Source organism: Cavia porcellus, unplaced genomic scaffold (genome assembly GCF_034190915.1).
Source record: "Cavia porcellus strain 051 isolate PalLab524CR breed Dunkin Hartley unplaced genomic scaffold, mCavPor4.1 scaffold_24, whole genome shotgun sequence".
NCBI classification, from domain to species: Eukaryota; Metazoa; Chordata; class Mammalia; order Rodentia; family Caviidae; genus Cavia; species Cavia porcellus.
In genome coordinates this window covers 47,639,777-47,655,438 of record NW_026947507.1, presented here as the reverse complement: position 1 = coordinate 47,655,438, position 15,662 = coordinate 47,639,777, and the positions used below count along the sequence as shown (strand labels likewise).

At 50.0% G+C, this 15,662-nt stretch overlaps 1 protein-coding gene across 9 annotated transcripts in view; it reads left to right on the top strand.

Annotated features, from left to right (window-relative positions):
* Arhgef10 (Rho guanine nucleotide exchange factor 10) overlaps positions 1-15,662 on the top strand; it is an 80,520-nt gene that overhangs the window by 53,578 nt on the left and 11,280 nt on the right. For 8 of the 9 annotated variants that reach the window (XM_063234992.1, XM_063234994.1, XM_063234999.1 and 5 more), the window contains 7 exons: positions 6,307-6,422; positions 6,749-6,876; positions 7,034-7,134; positions 8,090-8,211; positions 11,418-11,504; positions 12,587-12,810; positions 13,800-13,957. In XM_063234992.1, coding sequence (XP_063091062.1) covers positions 6,307-6,422; positions 6,749-6,876; positions 7,034-7,134; positions 8,090-8,211; positions 11,418-11,504; positions 12,587-12,810; positions 13,800-13,957 — 936 coding nt within the window. The remainder of the gene's footprint in view (positions 1-6,306; positions 6,423-6,748; positions 6,877-7,033; positions 7,135-8,089; positions 8,212-11,417; positions 11,505-12,586; positions 12,811-13,799; positions 13,958-15,662) is intronic. The other variant, XM_063234996.1, reaches the window with a different exon arrangement.

Here is a 15,662-nt window from a genome sequence, read left to right as displayed (position 1 = left end):
TGCATAGCGCAATGGAGACCTTCACCTCATTTGTCCCACATTCTCCTCAGCCTTTTTCGATGCAAATGGACAGCAACACTTTCACTGTCACATTTAGGGGTTACCCACTGAGTCCTGAGCAACAGGACTGATGCGAAAATACAGTGGTTTGAACTGTCCTCTGTGAATGAGTGCTGTGTTCTAAAGCTCACCTGGCCTGTCTCCATTCCCCACAGTGTTTTAGGAGCATTTTGGTGTTTATGACCAGTATCCCCATGTGTCCTGTGCTCACCCAGCTGCCTACCTGTTGAAGGCCCTTAGGTGTCGAGGACGCTTACAAGAGGTCTGCAGGTCTCTCCCAAGAGCAGGGACATTGGGCGGATGTGCGTGCAAACCTGCAGCTGGGTGGGGTGCTTTTTCATGGGGCACCCTGGGAAGTCTGCCCTCCACTTGTGGTGGCTGGCATTAGCAGAGGCCTGGCCGAGCCCTGTGCCTGAGCAGTGACCCTGGGAGGGGCTCTCGCCTGGTGATCGGTGCTCCGCACCATATGCAGTTGGAGAAGCAGCGCTGAGGAGCGGAAGGACAAGATCCCGTTCCTGCTGTGAGGCAGAACCAGGTCCCTGTGGAGTGGGCAGGGCCTTTTCCCTGGCAGCGGGCATGGCATTCCTGTGGCGGCTTCTCTCATGCTCAGCTGCAGCCCCCATGTGACTGTTCCCTTGCTGAAGGGTGGTGCATGCACATCCTGAAAAGCATCTTCTCACCCCTGTGGGCCATGAGGCTGGGAAAGCATCGGAGTGCTGCGGGTGCCTGGAGAGGTGGCAGCATGCGGAACAATGAGCCCTGTAACATTTTGTTCCTCTGGGTAAAAACAGCATTGGAAGCAAATATAGCACAGCATTAACATCTGTGCTCTGGGGGCTGTGGGTAAAAACGTGTCCATATGCTGTTCTCTCTACATTCTGGCATTTAGAAATGATTTTCTACTTTCACAAGTGCAGAGAGTGTCAGGCAGGCAGAGAGACGAGGTGGAGCCTTGTGCCTGTGGCCCACTGCCTCCACCAGGAGGAAGGGGTGGTGCAGTGACCCCACAAGGGGTAGGGGATGTCCTGATTTCTGCTTCACAGGAGTGGCACGCGTGTATGGGGTGCGGGTGGCATCTCAGAACATGCATAGGCCATGGCCGGTCAGTCCAGGTCTGTGTCATCCTTTGCATTTGGAGCTCTGAGCTCCTCTCCTAGGTGCTCCTAAAATCCACTGAGGTCATCCAATGGTGCCTTAAACACAGGGTCTGTTTCTGATCCTGAATTCCAGTCCTCACCTGTTCCAGCCCCAGGATCACAGTGCTGTGCTCAGATCTGATTTTCGCTTTGCACGTGTGAGACATGGTGTTTCCATGTCTTTCCATGTCCGACTCAGTCCCTTCAGCACAGTGTTCCCTTGGTCATCCACTTTGCCACAGTGACTGACATCACCTTGCTGTGGCTGCAAGGCCCTCTATCGGGTGTGTCTCCGGCCCTTTGTCCTTGTCTGACTCCTTGGCTGGTGTTGCGTCTTGGCTATTGTGTGTCACATAGCAGGGACCATGGGTCCAGCCAGCTGCGCCTCCTTCATGAATGCTGGACACACAGGTGCGACCACTGGCTTTCACAAAAGCTCCTTCTCATTCTGGTGTCTGTAAGGCCATACTGGTGTAGATTCCTGTTTCTCTGCATTCTACCAGGCATTACTTTTTGTCATGTTGATTATAGCCATTCCAGCTTTGGTGAGGTGACATCTCACTGTGGTTTCCCTGGAGATGAGTCACGGTGATTGTTTTTCACATAAAGTACTTGGCCAATTACATGTTCTCTGGTGAGAAAGGTCTGTTCAGAGTATTCACCTATTTTAACTGGGTTATTTGGTTGCTTTGTTTTTGAGTTCTTTATGTATGCCGGGTACTCATCCTTTATCAGGTGAGCTATTTGTAGACGTTTTCTTCCATTCCCTAGGCTGTCTCTTCCCCCTCTTGGTTGTTTCCTTTGTCAGACACATTCTATCCTGATATGGTCCTATCTATTTTTCCTTTTGTTGCCTGCACTTGGAATCTTAGCCAGAAAATGCGTGCCAAATGGTGCTGGATAGACTGGGTATTCACATGCAGAAGGCATCGATGCCCTTCCTGAGCTCAGTCAGTAGCTCTCACCATGGTGGCGGCTTTTATCCTGCCAGGTTGAGTGAAGTCAGGTTGCCTGCAGCATCACCCTCCTGCAAGAGCCCTGCCCTAGGTGACTTCAGTTGCTCTGGTTCAGTTGAGTGGGGACAGAAGCTCAGCTCCCCCGGGGGGCTTGCACACACAGATGGCTTCGCATGGACAGACAGGCCTCAGGCACATGGGACCTCTGTCTGTCGGCCTCTCCTCTGGTCCTGCCAGCTGCCTGCAGACGCCCATGCTGACTTTGTTCTAGCTGTAGGGGCTGTGATATTGGTCCTGTCATCCCCAGAGAGTAGTTGCTTGCTGCCTTTGCTTCTGGATTCCTCGGAGCTGGAGGTGGGGACCATGGGCCCAGGTGCTGGAAGGGCTCTGTGCTGCAGAGCCGGGGCTGCATGGGAGCCTGTCATGACTCAGCCGGGCTGCCCCCAGTCATGTGCCTGTGTGCCTGGCCTCCCCAGGGAACTCAGTGTCCCCCACCTCCTTCTTTCCAGACATGCTGAGGTCTGCTGATGCCTTTGCTCTTGCCTTGGCCACTCACCCCCACCTCTTGTTCCTCTCCGGAGATTGCATTCAGCAGACAGGCTGCATTTCCAACCAGTTGCAGGGGTTGCCATGGAAACAGGTGGCGTGGTGAGGCAAACAGAGACCCTGTCGAAGGAGAGCATCCAGCTGCAGAGAGCTTTACTCTTGGGCTGAAAATCCTGGGAATTTGCAACAATGTGGCTGGGAATTGGCCCCAACGAAGTTTTGATTTGCTAATTCTGTTGATCAATAAATTTTGACCAGGAAAATAATAAACCAGTTCTTCTGTAAACACTCAGTAATGTTGAAACCCCTCATGTCCTGGGCCTGTTTCTGTTGTGCCTGCTTTAGGAGATGCTTCTGCTCCACGCGTCATATTGGGGTGTGTGGTCTCCAGGCGCAGAGGGCACCTGTCCCACCCACGCTGTAGGGAGCAGCCTGCCTCCTTGGCCTCTGTGAGGAGGGGGCTGTCACCCCCTGGGGGAGCAGGGTAATGCCACGTATATATTCTTTTAAAAAATTTTACTTTTAATTGACAGATACTTGTATATATGCTACATATTCTGATATTTTGAAATGTGTGTATGTTGTGGGTTGGCCTCCTCTGGCTAACTAACTTGCTTTCTCATTTTACATGATGAGCACATCTTGGGACCCTCTCAGCCATTTCAAGCATATGGTGTTGTGACACATTGTCACTAACTAGTTGCTGTGTGGTAGGCTACAACTTGGTGTTATCAGCTAATTGCCCTGTCCCACCCTACGTTAGTTATTTAGTAAGTAGGCATTGCTAACTACTGTCAGTGTGGCATTGTACACTACACCTCAACATCCCTGTGGTTGCTTCATCACATCTGTTGTGGTCAGGGATTGTGCACAGACAGTTAAAATCAGGACATGGAGTTTATAATATTGTTTTATGATGGTCACCCAGAGTTAACACAAGAAACTGCAGGAAATCTATGCACAACACTAAAAACATAGAATATTTAGTCAAGGGCCTGAGTCTCACAGCAATGTCCCACAGAGTCCAGATGAAGACCCAGAGCTCATGACAATGCCTCTTGCGAGTCCAACTGGAGGTCCAGAGCCCACAAGAAGGACTCACGCCAGTCTCTTTTATGGATTGTGCTGGGAAGGCCCAAAGGTCAGCAGTGGAAGCCAGAAAGTCCATGCCAGTGGGGTGAAGAAGCTGTGTTGGTGGGATGAAGATTCTATGCTGGAGCCAAGAAGCCACACTCATAACAAAGATCAGGGCTGTCCTGAAAAGCACCACAGCCATTCTCAGCGACATGGAGGCCTCAAGCTCCTCTGACGAAAATCACAGTTGGGTACATGCCAGGAAGCCAGCCTGACAAGTTCATCCTGGAGACCAAGCAACACACATCTTCCCCTCCAGAGCCAGAAGCAATGCTTAATGTGAGGCCCAGAGCTTCTCCAGACAAATCTAATGGCTCAAACAACATGTAAGAGAACCCACAATGCCTCCACACCTCAATGCATAGCTTCTCTTTCTCCAGTCTATTTATGCTGGCAACTTTCCTCGGGTAGAACATCTATGCTCAGTACCATGCTGCACGTGTTGGTTTGTGCACTGCTTCCCGGATGTTACTTCATTTGACCCCCAAAGCAGTACTGCAAGGTGTGCAGAGAGGTGGTGTCCATTTTTACTGCTGAGGAAGCAGAACTGGGTGAGGGCCAGGTGTTCCAGGGAGTCCTGACGGTGTTTCCACCTCTGTCCTGTTTGACCCCCATGTGGCAGTGTGGAGCTGGCGTCTCCAGGGGGTCGTGTTTCATGCTGAAGTGTTTTCTGTCTCACCACATGGCTTGTGCAGGGAAATGTGTGGAGCAAGGCATTGCTGCTTTCTAGGTTCAAACACGGGTGTCAGATCTGGGGCAGCTCCAGCTTAGAAACACTTACTGAAGGCTGGGGTGACTTCTAATTCGTCCACACTGTGCTTCAGAGTCAGAGCCTGAGGAGCACATGGCCTTGGGCATATAGGGGTGTGCCCTGCCCTGGTGCGCTAGGGTGTGCCCCCAGCGCTGACTCTGGGATTCCTGCCCATGGAGTGAGACTGTGCTCAGGTTAGGCACTCAGGGTCCTCCTCTGAAGAGTCCCCTCTAATGCACAGGGCACATCACTGAGTGCCAGTGCTCAGACACGTGACTCTGCATGTATCAAGCTGGACATGGGATGATCCCTTCAAGGGGACATGGTAGTGGAGAACGGGAGAGTAGCTCCCAGAGGTGGAGTGAGGGATGAATTGTGGGGACACTGGGCCTTTCTGTAGTGGACAGAGCTGTGTTGGGGCGCATAGCCTGCTGGGTCCTGAGGGTTGCAATTAGTAATTAGTTCTCTGAACCCAAAAGAACAGGTTCTGTTTTATTGAATAATTGTCAGAATAATGTAGAGTACGCATTGATCACTAGTGAATAAAGCTAGAGTAGCACTTAGAATTGTATTATAAGGTTATATTGGTTGTGTTTATTACCACAGGTTTATAAATGGGGCTGGAGATACGGCTCAGTGGGAGAGAATCACGTTGCAAAGAACATTGACAAATGAAAACTCATATGTTTTGTTAGACAAAAGTATTCTGAATCGTAAGCATGCTCAAGGCAGAGTACAGGTGCTTGGTGTGTGTCACTCAGGGAGTGGATTCACTGCCTGGTTGGTGACACACCCCAAAGCTTTGGTTTCTCTGGACCCTCCCCTGTGCTTGTGTGCCCCTGTTACTGGGTCTTTAGCTGAACTGTGCTGTGGAGTAGCAGGTAGTTGTGGGGTGACCTTTCAGTTGAGCACTGTTTTGGGATGCGTGTGTTTATGAACCAGTGTGTTATGAATGACCTTGGGGAAACACAGAGACCCCTATAGCACCCACACATCCTCTTCAGTCTGGCATGTGAAGGATGGCACAGAATTGCTATAGTGAGGATAGCACAAGTGCCTGCTTCAGAATCGGCAAGGATCTCATCCTGGCAGCAGCAGAGTCTCACGCCCAGCTGGGCCTTGCAGCTCTGTGCACCATGGAGCAGCTTAGGGTGATGGCAGGAAGTACCCAGCTGGCGCCCAGATGCCAGAACACTACCACTCCTCAACCTGAAGGAGCTGGCTGTGCTTCCCTGGCTGGCTGCTTGAGCCCAGGCAGTTCATTTCCAGGGAAGTAGCACCAGGGCACACCTGGGGGAAGTGTGGGGTATGGATGAAATTCCTTGACTTTTGCGTGTAGGACACTGAGGGCAGTTTCCTGGTCAGTGGAGGGACCACATCTGAACCCCGGCTCCTGCTCCTGCACTAGGCCCCCCAGAAGCCACTGGGTGGTGTGGACCCACATCAGCACAAACCATTTCTGTTCTTCTTAAATTAGAGTTGAAAAGATTGCTGGCATTGGGTGACCCAACTACTGGAAATGGGATTCAGATTCACTGTCATTTTTGGTTACCTCTTACTAATAGAGGTTATACACCTTACACTTTATGAAGATATTAAGCTAGGGAGGCATTGGGCAGGGAACTGGTGCTGTTTTGCAATTTTTTTGTAAGTCTAAAATTATTTCCAGAAGATTAGAAAGCATGGTGTTGGATCTACATGTTCTCTTTTGCTTACTTGGTAGACAAAATCTACCTGGGACCAGGACAGCTGTACCAAGATCTGCAGAATCTGCTGCATGACCTGAACGTTGTCGGCCAGATCAGCCAGCTGATTGGGAGCCTCAGAGGGAACTACCAGGTAACCACAGCTGCCATGGCACGGTTAAGATCCTGTTCCAACCTGGACCTGTGAGTGGGAGCTGGGAGGGTGCATCCAGACTGTCCAGGCCTCCCTCCTGCTGGGGGTGAGGTGGGACATTTCAGTGCCAATTTCTCCATTTTGCAAAGAGACTCTGCGTCCCCGCTGCCACATGTGGCACTCAATCCCAGTGGCTTTTTTTTTTATAAACAGATAAGAGTGTGACTGGGTCTCCCCGAATTTTTGTGTTACAACTACAATGGTGCCTTTTCTCTTGTGTAGAATTTCTAAACACTACCAAGCATGTGTCTGCATTTCCTTTTTAGAACTTAAACCAGTCAGTAGCCCACGATTGGACCTCAGGCTTACAGAGACTGATTTTGAAAAAAGAAGATGAAATCCGAGCTGCCGATCGCTGCAGGATTCAGCTGCAACTTCCTGGGAAGCAGGACAAGTGAGTGACTTCAAAGAGAAACCTTCTTGGTCAAAGCTGGGAAGAAAGTGGTCCTTTGTCACAGTGTACCTCCTCAGTTTGGTGGGCTTATCACTGAGCAGGACTCACAGAGCGGGTTTGTGTCATGAGGTGAGCACTTGTCTGTTGTTTCCGGCAGGTCTGGGCGACGTACTTTCTTCACAGCCGTGTTCAATACATTCACCCCTGCCATCAAAGAGGCCTGGACCAACAACCTGCAGATGGCCAAGCTTGCCCTCGGTAAGACAAGGCTGAAGGATGCCAGCGGGACCGAGAGACACACCTGTGAGGGTGCGGGTTCCATAGTCACCTGGGAGAAGGTTTCAGGATGGGGACATTAACCCCAGTGAAAGCGATTTCTTAGGAGTTTGTGGTGTAATGCAGGGGCTGTGGGGACCAAGCCAGGGTGCCACTTGCATGCCACCAAGCCATAACACTGTGCCTGGCTGCAGGAAAGTAGGCTGCCTTGTCCCGGAGCCCCTCCCATCTCAAAAGTAAGTCCTGCACAGCTGTGAGGATGATGTAACTGGGTGTGACCTGGTGGTTGTATTCCTGTATCTCGGTCCCTTTTCCTTGATCTGCATAGGTGTGACTTAACACTCTTCTGGGCTGCTGTGTGTGTGTTTTTGCACATGTGTGAAGCCCTCCTTTGTGTGCAGAGTCTGCAGTGTTACTGAGTAGCAGTGGGACCTCAGGGTGCAGGCTTCCTTGTGCAGGATGGTCAGTGGGAAGGGAGGGACTCTGCTGTGAGGAGAGACTGACGTGGCTGTGTTCAGCCTGGTCGGGTTCTCAGGAATGAGTGCTTTGTGGGGTTGATTCAGAGCAGCTCAGGGGAGCAGGGAGTGCAAGTCAGGGGAGTCTGTCTTCATTTCCCACTCTGCAAAGTGAAGTTGCTGTTTGCTCCAGTGAACAAAACTCATTCTCACATCTTTGTACATTTGAATCCCGAGGCACTAGTTACACATAAGGACTGGTATTCAAATCTGAGCGTCCGGCACCTTGGGAAGGTGAGGGAGGAGCAAGGTGGTTGAGGGTGCAGTTGACACTGGAGCAGAAGGGCACACAGAGCCACAGAGGTGGGGCGAGCCACTCTCTGAGATCCACAGGGAGCCCGTGACAGTCATCAGTGCGGTTTCCCGAAATAAGTTCTCGCTTAGAGTCCATGCCTACTCACGGCTGTCCTCTCTCCCCACAGAGGAGGACAACCATCTGGGTTGGTTCTGTGTGGACGACGACGGGAATCAGACCAAGAAGGACATGCACCCCCTCCTGGTGGGACACATGCCCGTGATGGTGGCCAGACAGCCAGAGTTCAAGGTGAGGGCACTGTGCCCCTGGCTGGCTTCCCTGGGGCCCACTGGTCATGGTCAAGAAACAGTCTCGGGACCACCCTGATTGCTGCTTCTTGAAAGGGATTTACTTGGAAATACTTGGGCTGCCATTCGGAGCCTCAAACACAGCCATTTTCTGTGGTGTCCAGTGCTGAGCACTGTGGTGCAGCTTGGTGACCAGTGACCTGCTTGGCTGTGCCAAGGTATCACGTCATGGTCCACAGGTATGTCTGTTTCACCACACGGCGCGGGGTCCCTTTCATGGAGACCAGAGACCTTCTTGTGTTCCCCATACCTGACCTCCCTGCCTCTGCTAGAGCATTACCCCCTGTCTGGCTGCCTCTGCTGGACATGAGCATGGCCAATAGTGTTTTCATGCTTTCTGTGGCTTCTGTAGTTTGCAGAATGTGTCTTTTTCTAATCTTTCTGCAGTACAGGGCCTTTGCCCTGAGCTGGTTATCCTGCCCTTTTACAAATTGTTGGACTAAGTCTCGCCAAGTGGCCTTTCTTTAAGAAGTAAGTGGACTGCACCATTGGCCGTCCTTGGCCTTCGGGCCTGCCCTCACTCCCTCAGATGTGCCTGTGATGCTGGCTTCCTGGTGGTTGAGGGCTTCTGCAAATGAAATACCACAGACCAACTCCCTACAAACTAAACAGCTAAGACTTACACCGCTGACCCTTTGTATCTGTGGTTTTCCTGAATATCGACTCAGCCCATCGAAAGTATTCAGATAAAGTCATGTCTGTGCGGAATGCCGGACATGTTTCTTTCCCTCATCATTCCCTCAGCAGTACAGTAGAGCGGCTGTTGGTGCCGGGGGTGCATCAGTTAGGCTGGGAGTAATCTACAGCTGATTTAAAGTCCCTGTGAGGATGCACTCGTGCTGTGTACAAATCTTGTGCTATTTTACATGAAAGACGTGAGTATCCAAGGATTTGGGGTTCCTTGTGGGATCTTGGGGTCTCTGTGGGTATCACAGGATAGCTGTATATGAATGTTTTTCATCTTTATGTTTTAATCTTGGATAAATAATGAGTGTGAGGTTTGTGATTAGGTGTTAGATATCTTGTACTCCGAGTGACTACTACAAAGATAACAATATGCAGTATATTCATTATTGTTGCTCTCCTGTTAGCTGACTTGGAAACTCTATTTTACAGTTATTCTTATTTTTTTTTTCTTCTTTACACACAAAAAAAGCAATTATGGGGTCATTCTTCAAGTTTGGTGCTTGTAAAGACTCTGCATTTGGGCCCCATTTTGGGAAAATCTGTTGAAAATATTGCAAGATTGCAGCTGAGAAGAAAGGAACCAAGCTAAATAATTGGGGGAAAACCTCTTCTTGATAGCAATGTGCCAGACTATAGTGATCTTCTAGAAAGAACTGGGTGTCTTGTAAGAGAGTTCTTTACCACGTGGGATTCGTCATGGAGCTGGAGGGCTATGGCCACGCGGCCATTTCAAGGAAGCACAGAAGCAGGGCTGGTCACAGAATAAAACTCTGAAGTAAACGCAGAACAGGAGACATTCTCACAGAGTGCAGAGGACAAGGGCAAAGACGTGAAGGTGCACAAGGAAGGAAAAAGAGGAGGAGGGCCTACTCCGGAGATGCAATATGCTCGAACCGTGCCAGGAGTACCTAAAACAGGACGAAGCAAGGGAAGCGGGGCCTAATTGTGGACCCCAGTGATGAAGACTTGGCAGAGGAAAATTGGAGGATGATGAAGTAAGCTGCACATGAAGAAGGGCTCATGGGTCACCTCTAAAATTTAACAAGAAAGAGAGCAACACCTGGGCATACCCTGGTGACTTAAAAATTTTAAGGGTAAAGAAAAAATTTGCGAGTATCCAAGGCAGGGAAAGGTGACCTTAAAGGTGCAAAAGTCAGGCTGACCACAGATACTCTCTTATGGTTCTAAATGCCAGAAGACAGTGGAACAGCATCTCCAGAGTGCTAAGGGAAAATAATTTAGAATGGGGAATTAGACACCCTGCAAGTATTGTGTATGAGAACAACTGGGAGACGCTCGCAGATACCAGGAACCTTCCCTGAAAAGTTTGCTGAATGATTTAATGCAGCCAACAGATGACTGAGCAAGAGCAGAGACAATCATGTGAAGTACTTGATGGTTACAGTTAACGTGAAGTCTAAAATTGTTACATATAAAGTAATAAATCTAAATGTAAAGTAAGCTAGATCTAACATTTTCAGCTTAGGTATTTTTAAACTGTCAAAGTGCATATCAGCTATTCAGTGTATTTTATAATAAATACTATTGTATCTTTATCATATAATAGCATAAAGATCCATGTTCTTACGCCAGATGTGTGCTAGATAACCATGCTTTGTCCCTGTTGGCAGGACTCTGAATGTTAATCTGACACAGCTGAAATGGAGCGGTGCTGTTACTTTTTTTTTTTTTTTTTTTTGTCTTTTTCCTTTTTATTGGTACCAGGGATCGAACTCACGACTGCCTGCTTACAAGGCAGGCGCTTATGCCACTGAGCTAAATCCCCAGGCCCGGTGCTGTTACTTTTGCAAGTGCATAATGTTGCTGCTGACGGTGTCAGGAGAACCTTTCCAGAGCACTGGGTGGAGAGGGCCAAAATACTGTGTGTGAAATACTGAGCCAGGAAACTGGTAATTACTGTGTCACGTGTGATTCACAAATATAGATTAATACATTCCAGGTTTCTGGAATTTAAAATAAGTGAAAAAACAAGGAAAAGTAGCAGATGAAAAATACCAAGGAAGTGTTAAAATTTGTATAAAACATATTGACAGAGACAGAAGTGGTTAAATTCCCAGTTAATAGGATCTAAGTTGGGTTAAAAAAAAAAACTCTAATCTGAATACTCACGTTTGTATAAAACAAAAGTGACAGGGGCTGACGCGTAATAGAAATTCTTTAGGTTGCAGAAATGGAGAGGACGTTTTTCTTAGGCAAAAATAAGGCTGATACAAGAAGTTTCACATTAAGAGACTGTGGCATTGATGTATAAGGCCTTTCCTGTTGTAAACTGATACAAATACTTATATTTTAAAACACATTTAGAATTAATGATTTTATGTACTTAAAATTTATTGAGTAATCCTTCAATAAAGAGACTACTTATAGCGATAAAAAAGAAAAAGAATGATAGTGTCTCGAGGCCTCTGAGGCCATTTCACTGGTTTGATTTCCACTCAGATCGAGTGTGCGGCTTACAACCCTGAGCCTTACGTAAACAGTGGAAGTCAGCCAGATTCACTGTCCACGGCACGAGGCTTCCTGTGGGTAAGAGTCTGCTTCCAGCGCAGAGAGGCATCCTAGGCATTCCTGTGGGAGAAACTTGAGTCCCAAGTACCAAGCTCTATGTTCAGACAGGAGCCTTCCTTCCCAGGGAATGGGTTACTTCTGGAATGATGTGGAATTCTTAGGAGTTACAATGTTTATTTCTGTTATTTTTCATCAAAAAGTTTTACTAGATTGAACTCAGTCCAAAGCAAGCTAGATAGCAGGTCTCTTCTGTTTGGTGGTTAAGTTGCATCATAGCCTCCCCTGTGGGCAGGCTTTTCACCCAGGAAGCCTAGCAGTTAAGATGAACCTGTCCCGTGTGGGGGCACTCCGCTGCCATGCTGGGCTTGTCCCAATCCCACCTGGACTTGCTCTCGTGAGTGTCTGCCTCCTGGTCAACACAGCCCCGCCCAGCATGAGCCTGGAGTGGTGGACACACACAGCCTGGTCAGCTGGGGTCACTGGTGCCAACCCGACGCCCAGGGAGAGGCCAGGCCTTCAGGTTTCAGCAGAGCTGTGTTTTTTCCAGGACCCTGCTGTGCCACCTGTCCTGGCTCCTGACCACACCTGTACCCTAGCACCAGCGCAGGGCCGTGGCAGTCTGAGTCCTCCCCCAAAAGTGTCACATGAAGGTGGAGGCAGGGAGAGAAACAGTGACCCCATCGCTGGGTTCTGTTAGCCTCGTTCCCAGTGAGGAGTCTCATAGCACACGGCTGTGGCTTCTGTGGGAGGGGGTCTCTGTCCACCTTGAGGCTGTCCACACACATCTTCCCTGTTAATATTTGGGATTCCTAGCTAAAGGCTGTTAAACCTTAGTGTTCATGTGCTTAAAGTTGACATAAGTCACTTTCAGGACCTAATGCTGTGTGTGAATAGGCCCTTAGCACTCCGTGATGGGATAAATGTCTTTGAGACATGACAGGCAGCCCATTCCCTATTTAAACATATTGACAAGGAGGACAGGCTGTGTCCACAGCATGTCCACGTTCCTCCCATTCCCCGGTGTGCTGCCTCTGGCCAGAGAGTTGCCGTCTTCTGGAAGCCGGCACGCTCACATCCCGCCCCTCGTACCCTCTCTTCAGATTGGAAGTTGTAGCAGCCAGATGGGTCAGATCGCCATCATCTCCTTCCACAACTCCTGCCCCAAAGTCATCGAGTGCTTCAACGTGGAGTCTCGAGTCCTGTGCATGGTGTACGTTCCTGTCCAGGAACAGCACCACGAGCCCAGCACAGCCTCCAATCCCGAGCCTGCGGCCACCTGTGTGTCCGACGTGCCCACCATCTGCCTGGGCACAGAGGAAGGGAGGTAGCAGCACTCAGGGCCATTGGGAAGGGGCGTGGGCACAACTTGGGCAGTCTGCATGGGGGAATTCCAGAAACATGGGAAAGTGTTGGGGTCGCTGCCAGCCACAGTCCAGAAAACTCCTAAAACCAGTTGGGAGGTTTTAGGAGAAAATGTTTTTACACTGTACTTTTTGTCCCTGCAGTGATTTATTTTTTTAATGGCTCATATTATTAGTGCTTCAAAAGTATATCACACCTGAGCTGGGCCTAGTGGCACACTTCTGTAATCCCAGCACTCAGGAGGCTGAGGCAGGAGGATCCTTGCAAGTTCAAGACCAACTGGGGCTACAAAGTGAGCCCAAGGCTGGCCCCAACTGCATAGTGAGACCCTGTCTCAGACCAAAAAAAAAGTATATCACACTTTACATTTAGAATAAAATAGAGCCGAATTTAATGTTATAGTGGTGTTGAGCATGGACTCATTTAAAACAAAGTGCAAATTATTTTGCTGATATAAAGTCCCAACATATAAATTAAAAGTAAAATTTTATTACAGTAAAAGAGGTTACTGTTATTCCCCCTCAAAATCCTCCCCTCCTGCCAAACTCCCCCTTGTCTTCCCATTATCTAAAGCAGTCTGGAATCCTCTTTTCACAGCTGCTCAGTGTCCTGAATCACTTTTGTCAAAAACCATGGTGGTGGGTACTTTTGAATCAACCCAGGACATGCAGGCGGCCGCCACACTGTCCCCAGAGCTGCTCAGGAGAGGGGACGCTGCTTCAGAGGGCGGCAATAGTGAGGAATGTGTGTTGGGAGAGGGTCTTGGAGGGGAGTTGCTGGGATCACAGTTGTTTTTTATCACACCGTGTAGAATTTCTATTTAAAATAGGAAAACTCGGGCGGCTACAGGCAGCTTCAGGGCATGGGCTGGCCTGGTGTCTCAGCATGGGAGGGGCAGGGCCAAAGGGCTGAGGGCCTTACCCGCTGTGACCTGTGCCTTCTCCTTTAAAGCATTTCCATTTATAAAAGCAGCCAATGCTCCAAGAAAGTGAGGCTGCAGCACTTCCCCACCCCTGAGAAGTCCACCGTCATGAGCCTCGCCTGCTCACCACGCGGCCTGCACGCCGGCCTGCTCAACGGCTCTGTGGCCAGCTACTCCAAGGCTGCAGGTCAGTGTGTGCCCACCAGGTGTGCTGTCACCCTGGCCCCTGGTTCACTCCTCTTCCAGGAGGCCTGGCTGACAGAGCACACCTCCACCATCCCCCAGGACCACAGGACTCTTGGTGCCACTTCCCAAGGGGCTGTGGGGCTTGCGCCTTCCTCAGCCGCCTTCCTGATTCCGGATTCCTGTCTGGACCGCTCCTGCAGGCCCACAACTTGCCCACTAGCACATTCTTGGGCTCCCTCAGATGTGTGCCAGGTGGCCCCCAGCGTCCCCACCCTGCCCCCCGGCTCCTCAAGCCTCCACGGGTCCTCCTTGCACTCCTGCCTGTTCTCCAAGCCTCTAACACTGGCAGTGACATCTTTGCTACCTGCTTAAAATTACCCAGGGAAGTAGTGAAGCAGCCCTGGGCCAGGCTCACACAGGCCATGCATCTTTTGTGTGCTAGGCCCCAGGATGAACAGCAACCCTGTGAGGCTGGTGGGTGAGGGACCAGCTGGACATAAGTGGAGAGGGGCCCTTGTTGTTTGTGAATGTCCCAGAACTTGGCAAACAACCTGAGTATGGGGGATCCCAGTGTCTTGTGCTCCAGCATCCTACAGTTGTCACACAAGGGAGGCTGCGTGTAGTGGGGAAGGATGGAGTGGTCACAGTGGTTACCGTATCCTCTGAGCCTGCTAGGCCAGTCTGGAACCCTCTGACCAGGAGAATACCAGGGCCCTTTAAGGCTACCATGGCCCCTGCCAGTTGTGTGCTGAGCTGAGGTAAGGGCCAGGTTTCTGGGGTATTGCCTCTTGATGTACAGCCTGAATTCTGGTTTCTAACCTAGCTTGGTCTGCTTGCATGCATGTGGAGTTCAGAACAGAAAGTTCAGACCCTGATTTTGCCCTTGAGTCACATGATGAGCACTTGGATTTTTGGCCTCCCCAAAGCTGAGCTGTTCTACTTGGCTAATGCCACCTCCTAGCTTCCATTGGTGTACTGTTTCTTCAGTAAGAAAGCCGAGGACCCTCAGAGCTGTCACTCTGGGGCCGTTCCAGAGGCTTTGGGCCACCATGCTTCTGCCCAGCCTTCACAGCCCCTTATGCGACAGCTCTGGCTGCGCCTCAGGTACTGCCTGCCCTGTTCTTTGCACTGACCTTTCATCTTGCCACCTGCATCAGGACAGATCTGCCTCAGTAGTGGTGATTGTCTTCAGGGTCTCTTGAGCCTTGACCAGATCACTATTCAGGACATTCCATCAGCTGGGTATAGGTACAAGCCCATAGTCCCAGCACTCTAGGAGGCTGAGGCAGGAAGATTACAAGTTTTGTCGAAAGTTAGCCCCTGTCTCAAAATTAAAAGGGCTGGGGATGTAGCTCAGTGTGAGGGCCCTAAGTTCAATCCCCAGTATTGAAAAAACAAAAGTGGATCAAAGATCTTAATGTAAAACTATATAAAATAACAAAAGGAAACCTAAAAATATAACAAAATAAAATAATCCAGGGAGGTCTCATGGCCTCTCTGTGCAGTGCTTGCCCTCCTGGGGGTTTGTACGAGCACCTGGTGAGCCCACCGGCTGTCAACCCTCATCCTATGACCACCTCCCCGAGGGGCACCCTCCACCTGCCCCACAGTGGTAGCCTAGTGTGGGTGCATCTCTTCCTCCCCCTCTGGGTCACGGGAGCCCCACCTCACCTGGCCTCCTCCCTGCCACTCACATGACCCTGACA